Source organism: Apostichopus japonicus, chromosome 18 (assembly GCF_037975245.1).
Source record: "Apostichopus japonicus isolate 1M-3 chromosome 18, ASM3797524v1, whole genome shotgun sequence".
Classification (NCBI taxonomy): Eukaryota; Metazoa; Echinodermata; class Holothuroidea; order Aspidochirotida; family Stichopodidae; genus Apostichopus; species Apostichopus japonicus.
Window position 1 is genome coordinate 10,309,563 of NC_092578.1, and position 19,403 is coordinate 10,328,965.

General features: G+C 36.7%; 1 protein-coding gene across 1 annotated transcript in view; it reads right to left on the reverse strand.

Annotated features, from left to right (window-relative positions):
* LOC139959156 (uncharacterized) overlaps positions 1-19,046 on the reverse strand; it is a 31,052-nt gene extending 12,006 nt beyond the window's left edge. The window contains exons 1-3 of the mRNA XM_071956753.1: positions 18,768-19,046; positions 18,445-18,483; positions 18,049-18,102 (exon numbers count right to left, since the gene is read on the reverse strand). Of these exons, the coding sequence (XP_071812854.1) occupies positions 18,049-18,102; positions 18,445-18,483; positions 18,768-19,002 (328 nt within the window). The 5' untranslated portion in view covers positions 19,003-19,046. The remainder of the gene's footprint in view (positions 1-18,048; positions 18,103-18,444; positions 18,484-18,767) is intronic.
* Positions 19,047-19,403: the final 357 nt, after the last annotated feature.

Here is a 19,403-nt window from a genome sequence, read left to right on the forward strand (position 1 = left end):
TATACATGATGACATATCTTCTTGAATGAGTGACACAACAATATAGTCCATTTAACATCACAACATACATTATTAATTGCTAGGCTTAGTTCACTCTTCCACCAGATGATCGTAATATGTAATATAAATAGAAAAGTTACCAACCTCCAGTAGTCGTAGCTTCTGTGGTGGTTGTTGGAGTAGCTAAAAATTGAAAATGGGATTCAGATGTTTCTTAATAAAAATCTCATTATTTCCTTCTTTTTTGGGGTATATAGCATATCTATTAGTGTTGGCTAATTATAATGGAAATTGTTCCATTTGTGTATTACAATTCATGATACTAAAACTGACGGGAAAAGTCAGAAAAGCAAAGTGAACAACAGAAATTTTGTCTCAAAACATAAAGCAAGTCGTCTTTCCATGTAACTATGGCAATCATCTATGAATTAACCTATCAATAGTTAAATTCAAATGTAATAACTCACCACAAATCTTCACAGTTATCATTTCTTCGTCGAGAGTAATGCCAGACACCAGTAATACGACTTTGTTTATAGCAAATGTTGGCAGCTTTTCTGTAATCGAGTCTGCCTGTCCAAATTCTACAGGAGTTTCACCATCATCATTTTTTATCAGCACATACTCAGAAGTGTCCGAACGCACCACCACAACCTTTATGGTAACACCCTCCGGGATGCCTTCTCTCAGGTTCAATGTCATCGGAATTCCACCTTCTCCAAGGTTCAAGGTGTATACTTCCACGTCTGTCAGAGTTTCAGAAACTGAGTCGGCTATCTCTTGGGCATCATCAGCAGCTACAGCACTCAACTGGCCGGTCACTACTTTGATGTTTGCTTCTTCGCAAGCTGTGGGGTCAAAAATTCAAAAATCATTTCATTTCAATCATCATAGTTCAATCATGTCTTAACAGAAAAAATACAGAAACAATCATATGGTGTAACCCTACCTTCAGCTAAACCATCCAGTCTAACTTTAATATGTTATATACACTTAGCAAGTTTTCATTATCTAAGATGGCTCAATTTCATCAGTCGTCCTCCGATATTCACAGGAAAAGTTGCAATGTTTACTAAGTAGCAACTATCACCCAGAGACAATCTCACTTTAATTCATTACAAAGTAAACTTCCTTTCAACATCAGTCTCACCCTGACTAACACCACAAACTCATAAAATAAACAAATTAACCAATGTGTCTGCATAATATTTGTCATTGTCAGATGTTTTTCTGTTGATTTGATAGTTGAGATCCCCAAATTTGGAAACAAAGAGGTCACTCTAACCCTAATGTTATGGTATGACAGTACATCTCAAAGCTTTCAACAGAACAGTGACTGAATTTGATAATTACCTAGAGTGGTTGTACTCTCTTCAGTAGTTTCCTCTGTGGTAGTTGTCGAAGGAGCTTAAAGAGGAAAATGTAAAGTAATCAGTCATTCTCCAAATACTTCTTCTAATACTCAACAAGACTCTAAACTGTACAATATATATGATGTCTAAATCAGGGGGTAGCTCTGCAAACTCTAACCTGAAAAACTGCATAAATCATTCAAGCAGGGTATGTTTGCAACCAAACCACTATTGCTGTTCATGTGCAAGGCCAATATACATGATGACATATCTTCTTGAATGAGTGACACGACAATATAGTCCATTTAACATGACAACATACATTATTAATTGCTAGGCTTAGTTCACTCTTCCACCAGATCATCGTAATATGTAATATAAATAGAAAAGTTACCAACCTCCAGTAGTCGTAGCTTCTGTGGTGGTTGTTGGAGTAGCTAAAAATTGAAAATGGGATTCAGATGTTTCTTAATAAAAATCTCATTATTTCCTTCTTCTTTGGGGTATATAGCATATCTATTAGTGTTGGCTAATTATAATGTAAATTGTTCCATTTGTGTATTACAATTCATGCTACTAAAACTGACGGGAAAACTCAGAAAAGCAAAGTGAACAACAGAAATTTTGTCTCAAAACATAAAGCAAGTCGTCTTTCCATGTAACTATGGCAATCATCATCTATGAATTAACCTATCAATAGTTAAATTCAGCTGTAATAACTCACCACAAATCTTCACGGTTATCATTTCTTCGTCGAGAGTAATGCCAGACACCAGTAATACGACTTTGTTTATAGCAAATGTGGGCAGCTTTTCTGTAATCGAGTCTGCCTGTCCAAATTCTACAGGAGTTTCCCCATCATCATTTTTGATCAGCACATACTCAGAAGTGTCCGAACGCACCACCACAACCTTTATGGTAGCACCCTCCGGGATGCCTTCTCTCAGGTTCAATGTCATCGGAATTCCACCTTCTCCAAGGTTCAAGGTGTATACTTCCACGTCTGTCAGAGTTTCAGAAACTGAGTCGGCTATCTCTTGGGCATCATCAGCAGCTACAGCACTCAACTGGCCGGTCACTACTTTGATGTTTGCTTCTTCGCAAGCTGTGGGGTCAAAAATTACAAAAATCATTTCATTTCAATCATCATAGTTCAATCATGTCTTAACAGAAACAATCATATGGTGTAACCCTACCTTCAGCTAAACCATCCAGTCTAACTTACGTTATATACCCTTTAGCAAGTTTTCATTATCTAAGATGGCTCAATTTCATCAGTCGTCCTCCGATATTCACAGGAAAAGTTGCAATGTTTACTAAGTAGCAACTATCACCCAGAGACAATCTCACTTTAATTCATTACAAAGTATAAACTTCCTTTCAACATCAGTCTCACCCTGACTAACACCACAAACTCATAAAATAAACAAATTAACCAATGTGTCTGCATAATATTTGTCATTGTCAGATGTTTTTCTGTTGATTTGATAGTTGAGATCCCCAAATTTGCAAACAAAGAGGTCACTCTAACCCTAAGGTTATGTTATGACAGTACATCTCAAAGCTTTCAAGAGAACAGTCACTGAATTTGATAATTACCTAGAGTGGTTGTACTCTCTTCAGTAGTTTCCTCTGTTGTAGTTGTCGAGGGAGCTTAAAGAGGAAAATGTAAAGTAATCAGTCATTCTCCAAAAACTTCTTCTAAAACTCAACAAGACTCAAAACTGTACAATATATATGATGTCTAAATCAGGGGGTAGCTCTGCACACTCTAACCTGAAAAACTGCATAAATCATTCAAGCAGGGTATGTTTGCAACCAAACCACTATTGCTGTTCATGTGCAAGGCCAATATACATGATGACATATCTTCTTGAATGAGTGACACAACAATATAGTCCATTTAACATCACAACATACATTATTAATTGCTAGGCTTAGTTCACTCTTCCACCAGATCATCGTAATATGTAATATAAATAGAAAAGTTACCAACCTCCAGTAGTCGTAGCTTCTGTGGTGGTTGTTGGAGTAGCTAAAAATTGAAAATGGGATTCAGATGTTTCTTAATAAAAATCTCATTATTTCCTTCTTTTTTGGGGTATATAGCATATCTATTAGTGTTGGCTAATTATAATGGAAATTGTTCCATTTGTGTATTACAATTCATGATACTAAAACTGACGGGAAAAGTCAGAAAAGCAAAGTGAACAACAGAAATTTTGTCTCAAAACATAAAGCAAGTCGTCTTTCCATGTAACTATGGCAATCATCTATGAATTAACCTATCAATAGTTAAATTCAAATGTAATAACTCACCACAAATCTTCACAGTTATCATTTCTTCGTCGAGAGTAATGCCAGACACCAGTAATACGACTTTGTTTATAGCAAATGTTGGCAGCTTTTCTGTAATCGAGTCTGCCTGTCCAAATTCTACAGGAGTTTCACCATCATCATTTTTTATCAGCACATACTCAGAAGTGTCCGAACGCACCACCACAACCTTTATGGTAACACCCTCCGGGATGCCTTCTCTCAGGTTCAATGTCATCGGAATTCCACCTTCTCCAAGGTTCAAGGTGTATACTTCCACGTCTGTCAGAGTTTCAGAAACTGAGTCGGCTATCTCTTGGGCATCATCAGCAGCTACAGCACTCAACTGGCCGGTCACTACTTTGATGTTTGCTTCTTCGCAAGCTGTGGGGTCAAAAATTCAAAAATCATTTCATTTCAATCATCATAGTTCAATCATGTCTTAACAGAAAAAATACAGAAACAATCATATGGTGTAACCCTACCTTCAGCTAAACCATCCAGTCTAACTTTAATATGTTATATACACTTAGCAAGTTTTCATTATCTAAGATGGCTCAATTTCATCAGTCGTCCTCCGATATTCACAGGAAAAGTTGCAATGTTTACTAAGTAGCAACTATCACCCAGAGACAATCTCACTTTAATTCATTACAAAGTAAACTTCCTTTCAACATCAGTCTCACCCTGACTAACACCACAAACTCATAAAATAAACAAATTAACCAATGTGTCTGCATAATATTTGTCATTGTCAGATGTTTTTCTGTTGATTTGATAGTTGAGATCCCCAAATTTGGAAACAAAGAGGTCACTCTAACCCTAATGTTATGGTATGACAGTACATCTCAAAGCTTTCAACAGAACAGTGACTGAATTTGATAATTACCTAGAGTGGTTGTACTCTCTTCAGTAGTTTCCTCTGTGGTAGTTGTCGAAGGAGCTTAAAGAGGAAAATGTAAAGTAATCAGTCATTCTCCAAATACTTCTTCTAATACTCAACAAGACTCTAAACTGTACAATATATATGATGTCTAAATCAGGGGGTAGCTCTGCAAACTCTAACCTGAAAAACTGCATAAATCATTCAAGCAGGGTATGTTTGCAACCAAACCACTATTGCTGTTCATGTGCAAGGCCAATATACATGATGACATATCTTCTTGAATGAGTGACACGACAATATAGTCCATTTAACATGACAACATACATTATTAATTGCTAGGCTTAGTTCACTCTTCCACCAGATCATCGTAATATGTAATATAAATAGAAAAGTTACCAACCTCCAGTAGTCGTAGCTTCTGTGGTGGTTGTTGGAGTAGCTAAAAATTGAAAATGGGATTCAGATGTTTCTTAATAAAAATCTCATTATTTCCTTCTTCTTTGGGGTATATAGCATATCTATTAGTGTTGGCTAATTATAATGTAAATTGTTCCATTTGTGTATTACAATTCATGCTACTAAAACTGACGGGAAAACTCAGAAAAGCAAAGTGAACAACAGAAATTTTGTCTCAAAACATAAAGCAAGTCGTCTTTCCATGTAACTATGGCAATCATCATCTATGAATTAACCTATCAATAGTTAAATTCAGCTGTAATAACTCACCACAAATCTTCACGGTTATCATTTCTTCGTCGAGAGTAATGCCAGACACCAGTAATACGACTTTGTTTATAGCAAATGTGGGCAGCTTTTCTGTAATCGAGTCTGCCTGTCCAAATTCTACAGGAGTTTCCCCATCATCATTTTTGATCAGCACATACTCAGAAGTGTCCGAACGCACCACCACAACCTTTATGGTAGCACCCTCCGGGATGCCTTCTCTCAGGTTCAATGTCATCGGAATTCCACCTTCTCCAAGGTTCAAGGTGTATACTTCCACGTCTGTCAGAGTTTCAGAAACTGAGTCGGCTATCTCTTGGGCATCATCAGCAGCTACAGCACTCAACTGGCCGGTCACTACTTTGATGTTTGCTTCTTCGCAAGCTGTGGGGTCAAAAATTACAAAAATCATTTCATTTCAATCATCATAGTTCAATCATGTCTTAACAGAAACAATCATATGGTGTAACCCTACCTTCAGCTAAACCATCCAGTCTAACTTACGTTATATACCCTTTAGCAAGTTTTCATTATCTAAGATGGCTCAATTTCATCAGTCGTCCTCCGATATTCACAGGAAAAGTTGCAATGTTTACTAAGTAGCAACTATCACCCAGAGACAATCTCACTTTAATTCATTACAAAGTATAAACTTCCTTTCAACATCAGTCTCACCCTGACTAACACCACAAACTCATAAAATAAACAAATTAACCAATGTGTCTGCATAATATTTGTCATTGTCAGATGTTTTTCTGTTGATTTGATAGTTGAGATCCCCAAATTTGCAAACAAAGAGGTCACTCTAACCCTAAGGTTATGGTATGACATTACATCTCAAAGCTTTCAACAGAACAGTGACTGAATTTGATAATTACCTAGAGTGGTTGTACTCTCTTCAGTAGTTTCCTCTGTTGTAGTTGTCGAGGGAGCTTAAAGAGGAAAATGTAAAGTAATCAGTCATTCTCCAAAAACTTCTTCTAAAACTCAACAAGACTCAAAACTGTACAATATATATGATGTCTAAATCAGGGGGTAGCTCTGCAAACTCTAACCTGAAAAACTGCATAAATCATTCAAGCAGGGTATGTTTGCAACCAAACCACTATTGCTGTTCATGTGCAAGGCCAATATACATGATGACATATCTTCTTGAATGAGTGACACAACAATATAGTCCATTTAACATCACAACATACATTATTAATTGCTAGGCTTAGTTCACTCTTCCACCAGATGATCGTAATATGTAATATAAATAGAAAAGTTACCAACCTCCAGTAGTCGTAGCTTCTGTGGTGGTTGTTGGAGTAGCTAAAAATTGAAAATGGGATTCAGATGTTTCTTAATAAAAATCTCATTATTTCCTTCTTTTTTGGGGTATATAGCATATCTATTAGTGTTGGCTAATTATAATGTAAATTGTTCCATTTGTGTATTACAATTCATGCTACTAAAACTGACGGGAAAAGTCAGAAAAGCAAAGTGAACAACAGAAATTTTGTCTCAAAACATAAAGCAAGTCGTCTTTCCATGTAACTATGGCAATCATCTATGAATTAACCTATCAATAGTTAAATTCAGCTGTAATAACTCACCACAAATCTTCACAGTTATCATTTCTTCGTCGAGAGTAATGCCAGACACCAGTAATACGACTTTGTTTATAGCAAATGTTGGCAGCTTTTCTGTAATCGAGTCTGCCTGTCCAAATTCTACAGGAGTTTCACCATCATCATTTTTGATCAGCACATACTCAGAAGTGTCCGAACGCACCACCACAACCTTTATGGTAGCACCCTCCGGGATGCCTTCTCTCAGGTTCAATGTCATCGGAATTCCACCTTCTCCAAGGTTCAAGGTGTATACTTCCACGTCTGTCAGAGTTTCAGAAACTGAGTCGGCTATCTCTTGGGCATCATCAGCAGCTACAGCACTCAACTGGCCGGTCACTACTTTGATGTTTGCTTCTTCGCAAGCTGTGGGGTCAAAAATTCAAAAATCATTTCATTTCAATCATCATAGTTCAATCATGTCTTAACAGAAAAAATACAGAAACAATCATATGGTGTAACCCTACCTTCAGCTAAACCATCCAGTCTCACTTACGTTATATACACTTAGCAAGTTTTCATTATCTAAGATGGCTCAATTTCATCAGTCGTCCTCCGATATTCACAGGAAAAGTTGCAATGTTTACTAAGTAGCAACTATCACCCAGAGACAATCTCACTTAATTCATTACAAAGTATAAACTTCCTTTCAACATCAGTCTCACCCTGACTAACACCACAAACTCATAAAATAAACAAATTAACCAATGTGTCTGCATAATATTTGTCATTGTCAGATGTTTTTCTGTTGATTTGATAGTTGAGATCCCCAAATTTGGAAACAAAGAGGTCACTCTAACCCTAATGTTATGGTATGACAGTACATCTCAAAGCTTTCAACAGAACAGTCACTGAATTTGATAATTACCTAGAGTGGTTGTACTCTCTTCAGTAGTTTCCTCTGTTGTAGTTGTCGAGGGAGCTTAAAGAGGAAAATGTAAAGTAATCAGTCATTCTCCAAATACTTCTTTTAATACTCATCAAGACTCAAACTGTACAATATATATGATGTCTAAATCAGGGGGTAGCTCTGCAAACTCTAACCTGAAAAACTGCATAAATCATTCAAGCAGGGTATGTTTGCAACCAAACCACTATTGCTGTTCATGTGCAAGGCCAATATACATGATGAAATATCTTTTTGAATGAGTGACACAACAATATAGTCCATTTAACATCACAACATACATTATTAATTGCTAGGCTTAGTTCACTCTTCCACCAGATGATCGTAATATGTAATATAAATAGAAAAGTTACCAACCTCCAGTAGTTGTAGCTTCTGTGGTGGTTGTTGGAGTAGCTAAAAATTGAAAATGGGATTCAGATGTTTCTTAATAAAAATCTCATTATTTCCTTCTTCTTTGGGGTATATAGCATATCTATTAGTGTTGGCTAATTATAATGTAAATTGTTCCATTTGTGTATTACAATTCATGCTACTAAAACTGATGGGAAAACTCAGAAAAGCAAAGTGAACAACAGAAATTTTGTCTCAAAACATAAAGCAAGTCGTCTTTCCATGTAACTATGGCAATCATCTATGAATTAACCTATCAATAGTTAAATTCAGCTGTAATAACTCACCACAAATCTTCACAGTTATCATTTCTTCGTCGAGAGTAATGCCAGACACCAGTAATACGACTTTGTTTATAGCAAATGTTGGCAGCTTTTCTGTAATCGAGTCTGCCTGTCCAAATTCTACAGGAGTTTCACCATCATCATTTTTTATCAGCACATACTCAGAAGTGTCCGAACGCACCACCACAACCTTTATGGTAGCACCCTCCGGGATGCCTTCTCTCAGGTTCAATGTCATCGGAATTCCACCTTCTCCAAGGTTCAAGGTGTATACTTCCACGTCTGTCAGAGTTTCAGAAACTGAGTCGGCTATCTCTTGGGCATCATCAGCAGCTACAGCACTCAACTGGCCGGTCACTACTTTGATGTTTGCTTCTTCGCAAGCTGTGGGGTCAAAAATTCAAAAATCATTTCATTTCAATCATCATAGCTCAATCATGTCTTAACAGAAAAAATACAGAAACAATTATATGGTGTAACCCCTTCCTTCAGCTAAACCATCCAGTCTAACCTACGTTATATACACTTAGCAAGTTTTCATTATCTAAGATGGCTCAATTTCATCAGTCGTCCTCCGATATTCACAGGAAAAGTTGCAATGTTTACTAAGTAGCAACTATCACCCAGAGACAATCTCACTTTAATTCATTACAAAGTAAACTTCCTTTCAACATCAGTCTCACCCTGACTAACACCACAAACTCATAAAATAAACAAATTAACCAATGTGTCTGCATAATATTTGTCATTGTCAGATGTTTTTCTGTTGATTTGATAGTTGAGATCCACAAATTTGCAAACAAAGAGGTCACTCTAACCCTAAGGTTATGGTAAGACAGTACATCTCAAAGCTTTCAAGAGAACAGTCACTGAATTTGATAATTACCTAGAGTGGTTGTACTCTCTTCAGTAGTTTCCTCTGTTGTAGTTGTCGAGGGAGCTTAAAGAGGAAAATGTAAAGTAATCAGTCATTCTCCAAAAACTTCTTCTAAAACTCAACAAGACTCTAAACTGTACAATATATATGATGTCTAAATCAGGGGGTAGCTCTGCAAACTCTAACCTGAAAAACTGCATAAATCATTCAAGCAGGGTATGTTTGCAACCAAACCACTATTGCTGTTCATGTGCAAGGCCAATATACATGATGACATATCTTCTTGAATGAGTGACACAACAATATAGTCCATTTAACATCACAACATACATTATTAATTGCTAGGCTTAGTTCACTCTTCCACCAGATGATCGTAATATGTAATATAAATAGAAAAGTTACCAACCTCCAGTAGTCGTAGCTTCTGTGGTGGTTGTTGGAGTAGCTAAAAATTGAAAATGGGATTCAGATGTTTCTTAATAAAAATCTCATTATTTCCTTCTTTTTTGGGGTATATAGCATATCTATTAGTGTTGGCTAATTATAATGTAAATTGTTCCATTTGTGTATTACAATTCATGATACTAAAACTGACGGGAAAAGTCAGAAAAGCAAAGTGAACAACAGAAATTTTGTCTCAAAACATAAAGCAAGTCGTCTTTCCATGTAACTATGGCAATCATCTATGAATTAACCTATCAATAGTTAAATTCAGCTGTAATAACTCACCACAAATCTTCACAGTTATCATTTCTTCGTCGAGAGTAATGCCAGACACCAGTAATACGACTTTGTTTATAGCAAATGTTGGCAGCTTTTCTGTAATCGAGTCTGCCTGTCCAAATTCTACAGGAGTTTCACCATCATCATTTTTTATCAGCACATACTCAGAAGTGTCCGAACGCACCACCACAACCTTTATGGTAGCACCCTCCGGGATGCCTTCTCTCAGGTTCAATGTCATCGGAATTCCACCTTCTCCAAGGTTCAAGGTGTATACTTCCACGTCTGTCAGAGTTTCAGAAACTGAGTCGGCTATCTCTTGGGCATCATCAGCAGCTACAGCACTCAACTGGCCGGTCACTACTTTGATGTTTGCTTCTTCGCAAGCTGTGGGGTCAAAAATTCAAAAATCATTTCATTTCAATCATCATAGTTCAATCATGTCTTAACAGAAAAAATACAGAAACAATCATATGGTGTAACCTTACCTTCAGCTAAACCATCCAGTCTAACTTACGTTATATACACTTAGCAAGTTTTCATTATCTAAGATGGCTCAATTTCATCAGTCGTCCTCCGATATTCACAGGAAAAGTTGCAATGTTTACTAAGTAGCAACTATCACCCAGAGACAATCTCACTTTAATTCATTACAAAGTATAAACTTCCTTTCAACATCAGTCTCACCCTGACTAACACCACAAACTCATAAAATAAACAAATTAACCAATGTGTCTGCATAATATTTGTCATTGTCAGATGTTTTTCTGTTGATTTGATAGTTGAGATCCACAAATTTGGAAACAAAGAGGTCACTCTAATCCTAAGGTTATGGTATGACAGTACATCTCAAAGCTTTCAACAGAACAGTGACTGAATTTGATAATTACCTAGAGTGGTTGTACTCTCTTCAGTAGTTTCCTCTGTTGTAGTTGTCGAAGGAGCTTAAAGGGGAAAATGTAAAGTAATCAGTCATTCTCCAAATACTTCTTCTAATACTCAACAAGACTCTAGGCTGTACAATATATATGATGTCTAAATCAGGGGGTAGCTCTGCAAACTCTAACCTGAAAAACTGCATAAATCATTCAAGCAGGGTATGTTTGCAACCAAACCACTATTGCTGTTCACGTGCAAGGCCAATATACATGATGAAATATCTTTTTGAATGAGTGACACAACAATATAGTCCATTTAACATCACAACATACATTATTAATTGCTAGGCTTAGTTCACTCTTCCACCAGATGATCGTAATATGTAATATAAATAGAAAAGTTACCAACCTCCAGTAGTTGTAGCTTCTGTGGTGGTTGTTGGAGTAGCTAAAAATTGAAAATGGGATTCAGATGTTTCTTAATAAAAATCTCATTATTTCCTTCTTCTTTGGGGTATATAGCATATCTATTAGTGTTGGCTAATTATAATGTAAATTGTTCCATTTGTGTATTACAATTCATGCTACTAAAACTGATGGGAAAACTCAGAAAAGCAAAGTGAACTACAGAAATTTTGTCTCAAAACATAAAGCAAGTCGTCTTTCCATGTAACTATGGCAATCATCTATGAATTAACCTATCAATAGTTAAATTCAGCTGTAATAACTCACCACAAATCTTCACAGTTATCATTTCTTCGTCGAGAGTAATGCCAGACACCAGTAATACGACTTTGTTTATAGCAAATGTTGGCAGCTTTTCTGTAATCGAGTCTGCCTGTCCAAATTCTACAGGAGTTTCACCATCATCATTTTTGATCAGCACATACTCAGAAGTGTCCGAACGCACCACCACAACCTTTATGGTAGCACCGTCTGGGATGCCTTCTCTCAGGTTCAATGTCATCGGAATTCCACCTTCTCCAAGGTTCAAGGTGTATACTTCCACGTCTGTCAGAGTTTCAGAAACTGAGTCGGCTATCTCTTGGGCATCATCAGCAGCTACAGCACTCAACTGGCCGGTCACTACTTTGATGTTTGCTTCTTCGCAAGCTGTGGGGTCAAAAATTCAAAAATCATTTCATTTCAATCATCATAGTTCAATCATGTCTTAACAGAAAAAATACAGAAACAATCATATGGTGTAACCCTACCTTCAGCTAAACCATCCAGTCTAACTTACGTTATATACACTTAGCAAGTTTTCATTATCTAAGATGGCTCAATTTCATCAGTCGTCCTCCGATATTCACAGGAAAAGTTGCAATGTTTACTAAGTAGCAACTATCACCCAGAGACAATCTCACTTTAATTCATTACAAAGTATAAACTTCCTTTCAACATCAGTCTCACCCTGACTAACACCACAAACTCATAAAATAAACAAATTAACCAATGTGTCTGCATAATATTTGTCATTGTCAGATGTTTTTCTGTTGATTTGATAGTTGAGATCCACAAATTTGGAAACAAAGAGGTCACTCTAATCCTAATGTTATGGTATGACAGTACATCTCAAAGCTTTCAACAGAACAGTGACTGAATTTGATAATTACCTAGAGTGGTTGTACTCTCTTCAGTAGTTTCCTCTGTTGTAGTTGTCGAAGGAGCTTAAAGGGGAAAATGTAAAGTAATCAGTCATTCCCCAAATACTTCTTCTAATACTCAACAAGACTCTAGGCTGTACAATATATATGATGTCTAAATCAGGGGGTAGCTCTGCAAACTCTAACCTGAAAAACTGCATAAATCATTCAAGCAGGGTATGTTTGCAACCAAACCACTATTGCTGTTCACGTGCAAGGCCAATATACATGATGAAATATCTTTTTGAATGAGTGACACAACAATATAGTCCATTTAACATCACAACATACATTATTAATTGCTAGGCTTAGTTCACTCTTCCACCAGATGATCGTAATATGTAATATAAATAGAAAAGTTACCAACCTCCAGTAGTTGTAGCTTCTGTGGTGGTTGTTGGAGTAGCTAAAAATTGAAAATGGGATTCAGATGTTTCTTAATAAAAATCTCATTATTTCCTTCTTCTTTGGGGTATATAGCATATCTATTAGTGTTGGCTAATTATAATGTAAATTGTTCCATTTGTGTATTACAATTCATGCTACTAAAACTGATGGGAAAACTCAGAAAAGCAAAGTGAACAACAGAAATTTTGTCTCAAAACATAAAGCAAGTCGTCTTTCCATGTAACTATGGCAATCATCTATGAATTAACCTATCAATAGTTAAATTCAGCTGTAATAACTCACCACAAATCTTCACAGTTATCATTTCTTCGTCGAGAGTAATGCCAGACACCAGTAATACGACTTTGTTTATAGCAAATGTTGGCAGCTTTTCTGTAATCGAGTCTGCCTGTCCAAATTCTACAGGAGTTTCACCATCATCATTTTTGATCAGCACATACTCAGAAGTGTCCGAACGCACCACCACAACCTTTATGGTAGCACCGTCTGGGATGCCTTCTCTCAGGTTCAATGTCATCGGAATTCCACCTTCTCCAAGGTTCAAGGTGTATACTTCCACGTCTGTCAGAGTTTCAGAAACTGAGTCGGCTATCTCTTGGGCATCATCAGCAGCTACAGCACTCAACTGGCCGGTCACTACTTTGATGTTTGCTTCTTCGCAAGCTGTGGGGTCAAAAATTCAAAAATCATTTCATTTCAATCATCATAGTTCAATCATGTCTTAACAGAAAAAATACAGAAACAATCATATGGTGTAACCCTACCTTCAGCTAAACCATCCAGTCTAACCTACGTTATATACACTTAGCAAGTTTTCATTATCTAAGATGGCTCAATTTCATCAGTCGTCCTCCGATATTCACAGGAAAAGTTGCAATCTTTACTAAGTAGCAACTATCACCCAGAGACAATCTCACTTTAATTCATTACAAAGTATAAACTTCCTTTCAACATCAGTCTCACCCTGACTAACACCACAAACTCATAAAATAAACAAATTAACCAATGTGTCTGCATAATATTTGTCATTTTCAGATGTTTTTCTGATGATTTGATAGTTGAGATCCCCAAATTTGCAAACAAAGAGGTCACTCTAACCCTAAGGTTATGGTATGACAGTACATCTCAAAGCTTTCAAGAGAACAGTCACTGAATTTGATAATTACCTAGAGTGGTTGTACTCTCTTCAGTAGTTTCCTCTGTTGTAGTTGTCGAGGGAGCTTAAAGAGGAAAATGTAAAGTAATCAGTCATTCTCCAAATACTTATTTTAATACTCAACAAGACTCTACTACGTTGTACAATATATATGTCGAAATCAGGGGGTAGCTCTGCAAACTTTAACCTGAAAACCTGCAGAAATCATTCAAGCAGGGGGTATGTTTGCAAACAAACCTCTACTGCTGTTCATGTGCAAGGCCAATATACATGATGACATATCTTCTTGAATAAGTAACACAATAATATAGTTCATTTAACCTCATAAACTGCTAAGCTTAGTTCCCTCTTCCACCAGATGTACCTGCAGAGCAAGCCTCCTTTCAACATAGGAATCAGTGGCAGATCTTCTTTTTCATTATCTTGTAATAGTAATGCATCTTCTAGATGACATAATACTCCCAACAGCTACAGCATCTATGGTGTTATTGCACTCCCTACTTCAGTCAATCACATTTTATGCCCCTTATGTATCTACTGCCAAAATCCTCAGTTTCACATTGCTCAATTGATTATCATCCTTTCACATCCAAAATCTTCAAACTTAGAATAAAAGTTTCTGTAATTAAAGACAATAACAGTACTGCATTTGCTTCCAACAGTTCAATCTGCAAGAAACTTTGGTACCAAATCCAAAACTTTGACACATTCAATTGCAGTGGATATGGATCGTAATATGTCATATGAATAGAAAAAGTTACCAACCTCCAGTAGTCGTAGCTTCTGTGGTGGTTGCTAAAAGTTAAAATCTATGGTGTTATTGCACTCCCTACTTCAGTCAATCACATTTTATGCCCCTTATGTATCTACTGCCAAAATCCTCAGTTTCACATTGCTCAATTGATTATCATCCTTTCACATCCAAAATCTTCAAACTTAGAATAAAAGTTTCTGTAATTAAAGATAATAACAGTACTGCATTTGCTTCCAACAGTTCAATCTGCAAGAAACTTTGGTACCAAATCCAAAACTTTGACACATTCAATTGCAGTGGATATGGATCGTAATATGTCATATGAATAGAAAAAGTTACCAACCTCCAGTAGTCGTAGCTTCTGTGGTGGTTGCTAAAAGTTAAAATGGGATTCAGGTGTTATATAATAAAATCTCATAATTTCCTTCTCCTTTGGGGTATATAGCGTATCTATTAGTGTTCACTGATTATAATGTAAATTGTTCCATTTGTGTATTACATTTCATGCTACTAAAACTGAGGGGAAAAGTCAGAAAAGCAAAGTGAACAACAGAAATATTGTCTCAAAACATAAAGAAAGTGGTCTTTCCATGTAACTATGGCAATCATCTATGAATTAAACTATCATTAGTTAAAACTCAGATGTAATAACTCACCACAAATCTTCACGGTTATCATTTCTTCGCCGAGAGTAATGCCAGACACCAGTAATACGACTTTGTTTATAGCAAATGTTGGCAGCTTTTCTGTAATCGAGTCTGCCTGTCCAAATTCTACAGGAGTTTCCCCATCATCATTTTTGATCAGCACATACTCAGAAGTGTCCGAACGCACCACCACAACCTTTATGGTAGCACCCTCCGGGATGCCTTCTCTCAGGTTCAATGTCATCGGAATTCCACCTTCTCCAAGGTTCAAGGTGTATACTTCCACGTCTGTCAGAGTTTCAGAAACTGAGTCGGCTATCTCTTGGGCATCATCAGCACCTACAGCACTCAACTGGCCGGTCACTACTTTGATGTTTGCTTCTTCGCAAGCTGTGGGGTCAAAAATTCAAAAATCATTTCATTTCAATCATCATAGTTCAATCATGTCTTAACAGAAACAATCATATGGTGTAACCCTACCTTCAGCTAAACCATCCAGTCTAACTTACGTTATATACCCTTAGCAAGTTTTCATTATCTAAGATGGCTCAATTTCATCAGTCGTCCTCCGATATTCACAGGAAAAGTTGCAATGTTTACTAAGTAGCAACTTTCACCCAGAGACAATCTCACTTTAATTCATTACAAAGTATAAACTTCCTTTCAACATCAGTCTCACCCTGACTAACACCACAAACTCATAAAATAAACAAATTAACCAATGTGTCTGCATAATATTTGTCATTGTCAGATGTTTTTCTGTTGATTTGATAGTTGAGATCCCCAAATTTGCAAACAAAGAGGTCACTCTAACCCTAAGGTTATGGTATGACAGTACATCTCAAAGCTTTCAAGAGAACAGTGACTGAATTTGATAATTACCTAGAGTGGTTGTACTCTCTTCAGTAGTTTCCTCTGTTGTAGTTGTCGAGGGAGCTTAAAGAGGAAAATGTAAAGTAATCAGTCATTCTCCAAAAACTTCTTCTAATACTCAACAAGACTCAAAACTATACGATATATATGATGTCTAAATCAGGGGGTAGCTCTGCAAACTCTAACCTGAAAAACTGCATAAATCATTCAAGCAGGGTATGTTTGCAACCAAACCACTATTGCTGTTCATGTGCAAGGCCAATATACATGATGAAATATCTTCTTGAATGAGTGACACAACAATATAGTCCATTTAACATCACAACATACATTATTAATTGCTAGGCTTAGTTCACTCTTCCACCAGATGATCGTAATATGTAATATAAATAGAAAAGTTACCAACCTCCAGTAGTCGTAGATTCTGTGGTGGTTGTTGGAGTAGCTAAAAATTGAAAATGGGATTCAGATGTTTCTCAATAAAAAATCTCATTATTTCCTTCTTCTTTGGGGTATATAGCATATCTATTAGTGTTGGCTAATTATAATGTAAATTGTTCCATTTGTGTATTACAGTTCATGCTACTAAAACTGACGGGAAAACTCAGAAAAGCAAAGTGAACAACAGAAATTTTGTCTCAAAACATAAAGCAAGTCGTCTTTCCATGTAACTATGGCAATCATCTATGAATTAACCTATCAATAGTTAAATTCAGCTGTAATAACTCACCACAAATCTTCACAGTTATCATTTCTTCGTCGAGAGTAATGCCAGACACCAGTAATACGACTTTGTTGATAGCAAATGTTGGCAGCTTTTCTGTAATCGAGTCTGCCTGTCCAAATTCTACAGGAGTTTCACCATCATCATTTTTGATCAGCACATACTCAGAAGTGTCCGAACGCACCACCACAACCTTTATGGTAGCACCCTCCGGGATGCCTTCTCTCAGGTTCAATGTCATCGGAATTCCACCTTCTCCAAGGTTCAAGGTGTACACTTCCACGTCTGTCAGAGTTTCAGAAACTGAGTCGGCTATCTCTTGGGCATCATCAGCAGCTACAGCACTCAACTGGCCGGTCACTACTTTGATGTTTGCTTCTTCGCAAGCTGTGGGGTCAAAAATTCAAAAATCATTTCATTTCAATCATCATAGTTCAATCATGTCTTAACAGAAAAAATACAGAAACAATCATATGGTGTAACCCTACCTTCAGCTAAACCATCCAGTCTAACTTACGTTATATACACTTAGCAAGTTTTCATTATCTAAGATGACTCAATTTCATCAGTCGTCCTCCGATATTCACAGGAAAAGTTGCAATCTTTACTAAGTAGCAACTATCACCCAGAGACAATCTCACTTTAATTCATTACAAAGTATAAACTTCCTTCAACATCAGTCTCACCCTGACTAACACCACAAACTCATAACATAACAAATTAACCAATGTGTCTGCATAATATTTGTCATTGTCAGATGTTTTTCTGTTGATTTGATAGTTGAGATCCACAAATTTGGAAACAAAGAGGTCACTCTAACCCTAATGTTATGGTATGACAGTACATCTCAAAGCTTTCAACAGAACAGTGACTAAATTTGATAATTACCTAGAGTGGTTGTACTCTCTTCAGTAGTATCCTCTGTTGTAGTTGTCGAGGGAGCTTAAAGAGGAAAATGTAAAGTAATCAGTCATTCTCCAAATACTTCTTTTAATACTCAACAAGACTCAAACTGTACAATATATATGATGTCTAAATCAGGGGGTAGCTCTGCAAACTCTAACCTGAAAAACTGCATAAATCATTCAAGCAGGGTATGTTTGCAACCAAACCACTATTGCTGTTCATGTGCAAGGCCAATATACATGATGAAATATCTTTTTGAATGAGTGACACAACAATATAGTCCATTTAACATCACAACATACATTATTAATTGCTAGGCTTAGTTCACTCTTCCACCAGATGATCGTAATTTGTAATATAAATAGAAAAGTTACCAACCTCCAGTAGTTGTAGCTTCTGTGGTGGTTGTTGGAGTAGCTAAAAATTGAAAATGGGATTCAGATGTTTCTTAATAAAAATCTCATTATTTCCTTCTTCTTTGGGGTATATAGCATATCTATTAGTGTTGGCTAATTATAATGTAAATTGTTCCATTTGTGTATTACAATTCATGCTACTAAAACTGATGGGAAAACTCAGAAAAGCAAAGTGAACAACAGAAATTTTGTCTCAAAACATAAAGCAAGTCGTCTTTCCATGTAACTATGGCAATCATCTATGAATTAACCTATCAATAGTTAAATTCAGCTGTAATAACTCACCACAAATCTTCACAGTTATCATTTCTTCGCCGAGAGTAATGCCAGACACCAGTAATACGACTTTGTTTATAGCAAATGTTGGCAGCTTTTCTGTAATCGAGTCTGCCTGTCCAAATTCTACAGGAGTTTCACCATCATCATTTTTGATCAGCACATACTCAGAAGTGTCCGAACGCACCACCACAACCTTTATGGTAGCACCCTCCGGGATGCCTTCTCTCAGGTTCAATGTCATCGGAATTCCACCTTCCCCAAGGTTCAAGGTGTATACTTCCACGTCTGTCAGAGTTTCAGAAACTGAGTCGGCTATCTCTTGGGCATCATCAGCAGCTACAGCACTCAACTGGCCGGTCACTACTTTGATGTTTGCTTCTTCGCAAGCTGTGGGGTCAAAAATTCAAAAATCATTTCATTTCAATCATCATAGTTCAATCATGTCTTAACAGAAAAAATACAGAAACAATCATATGGTGTAACCCTACCTTCAGCTAAACCATCCAGTCTAACTTACGTTATATACACTTAGCAAGTTTTCATTATCTAAGATGGCTCAATTTCATCAGTCGTCCTCCGATATTCACAGGAAAAGTTGCAATGTTTACTAAGTAGCAACTATCACCCAGAGACAATCTCACT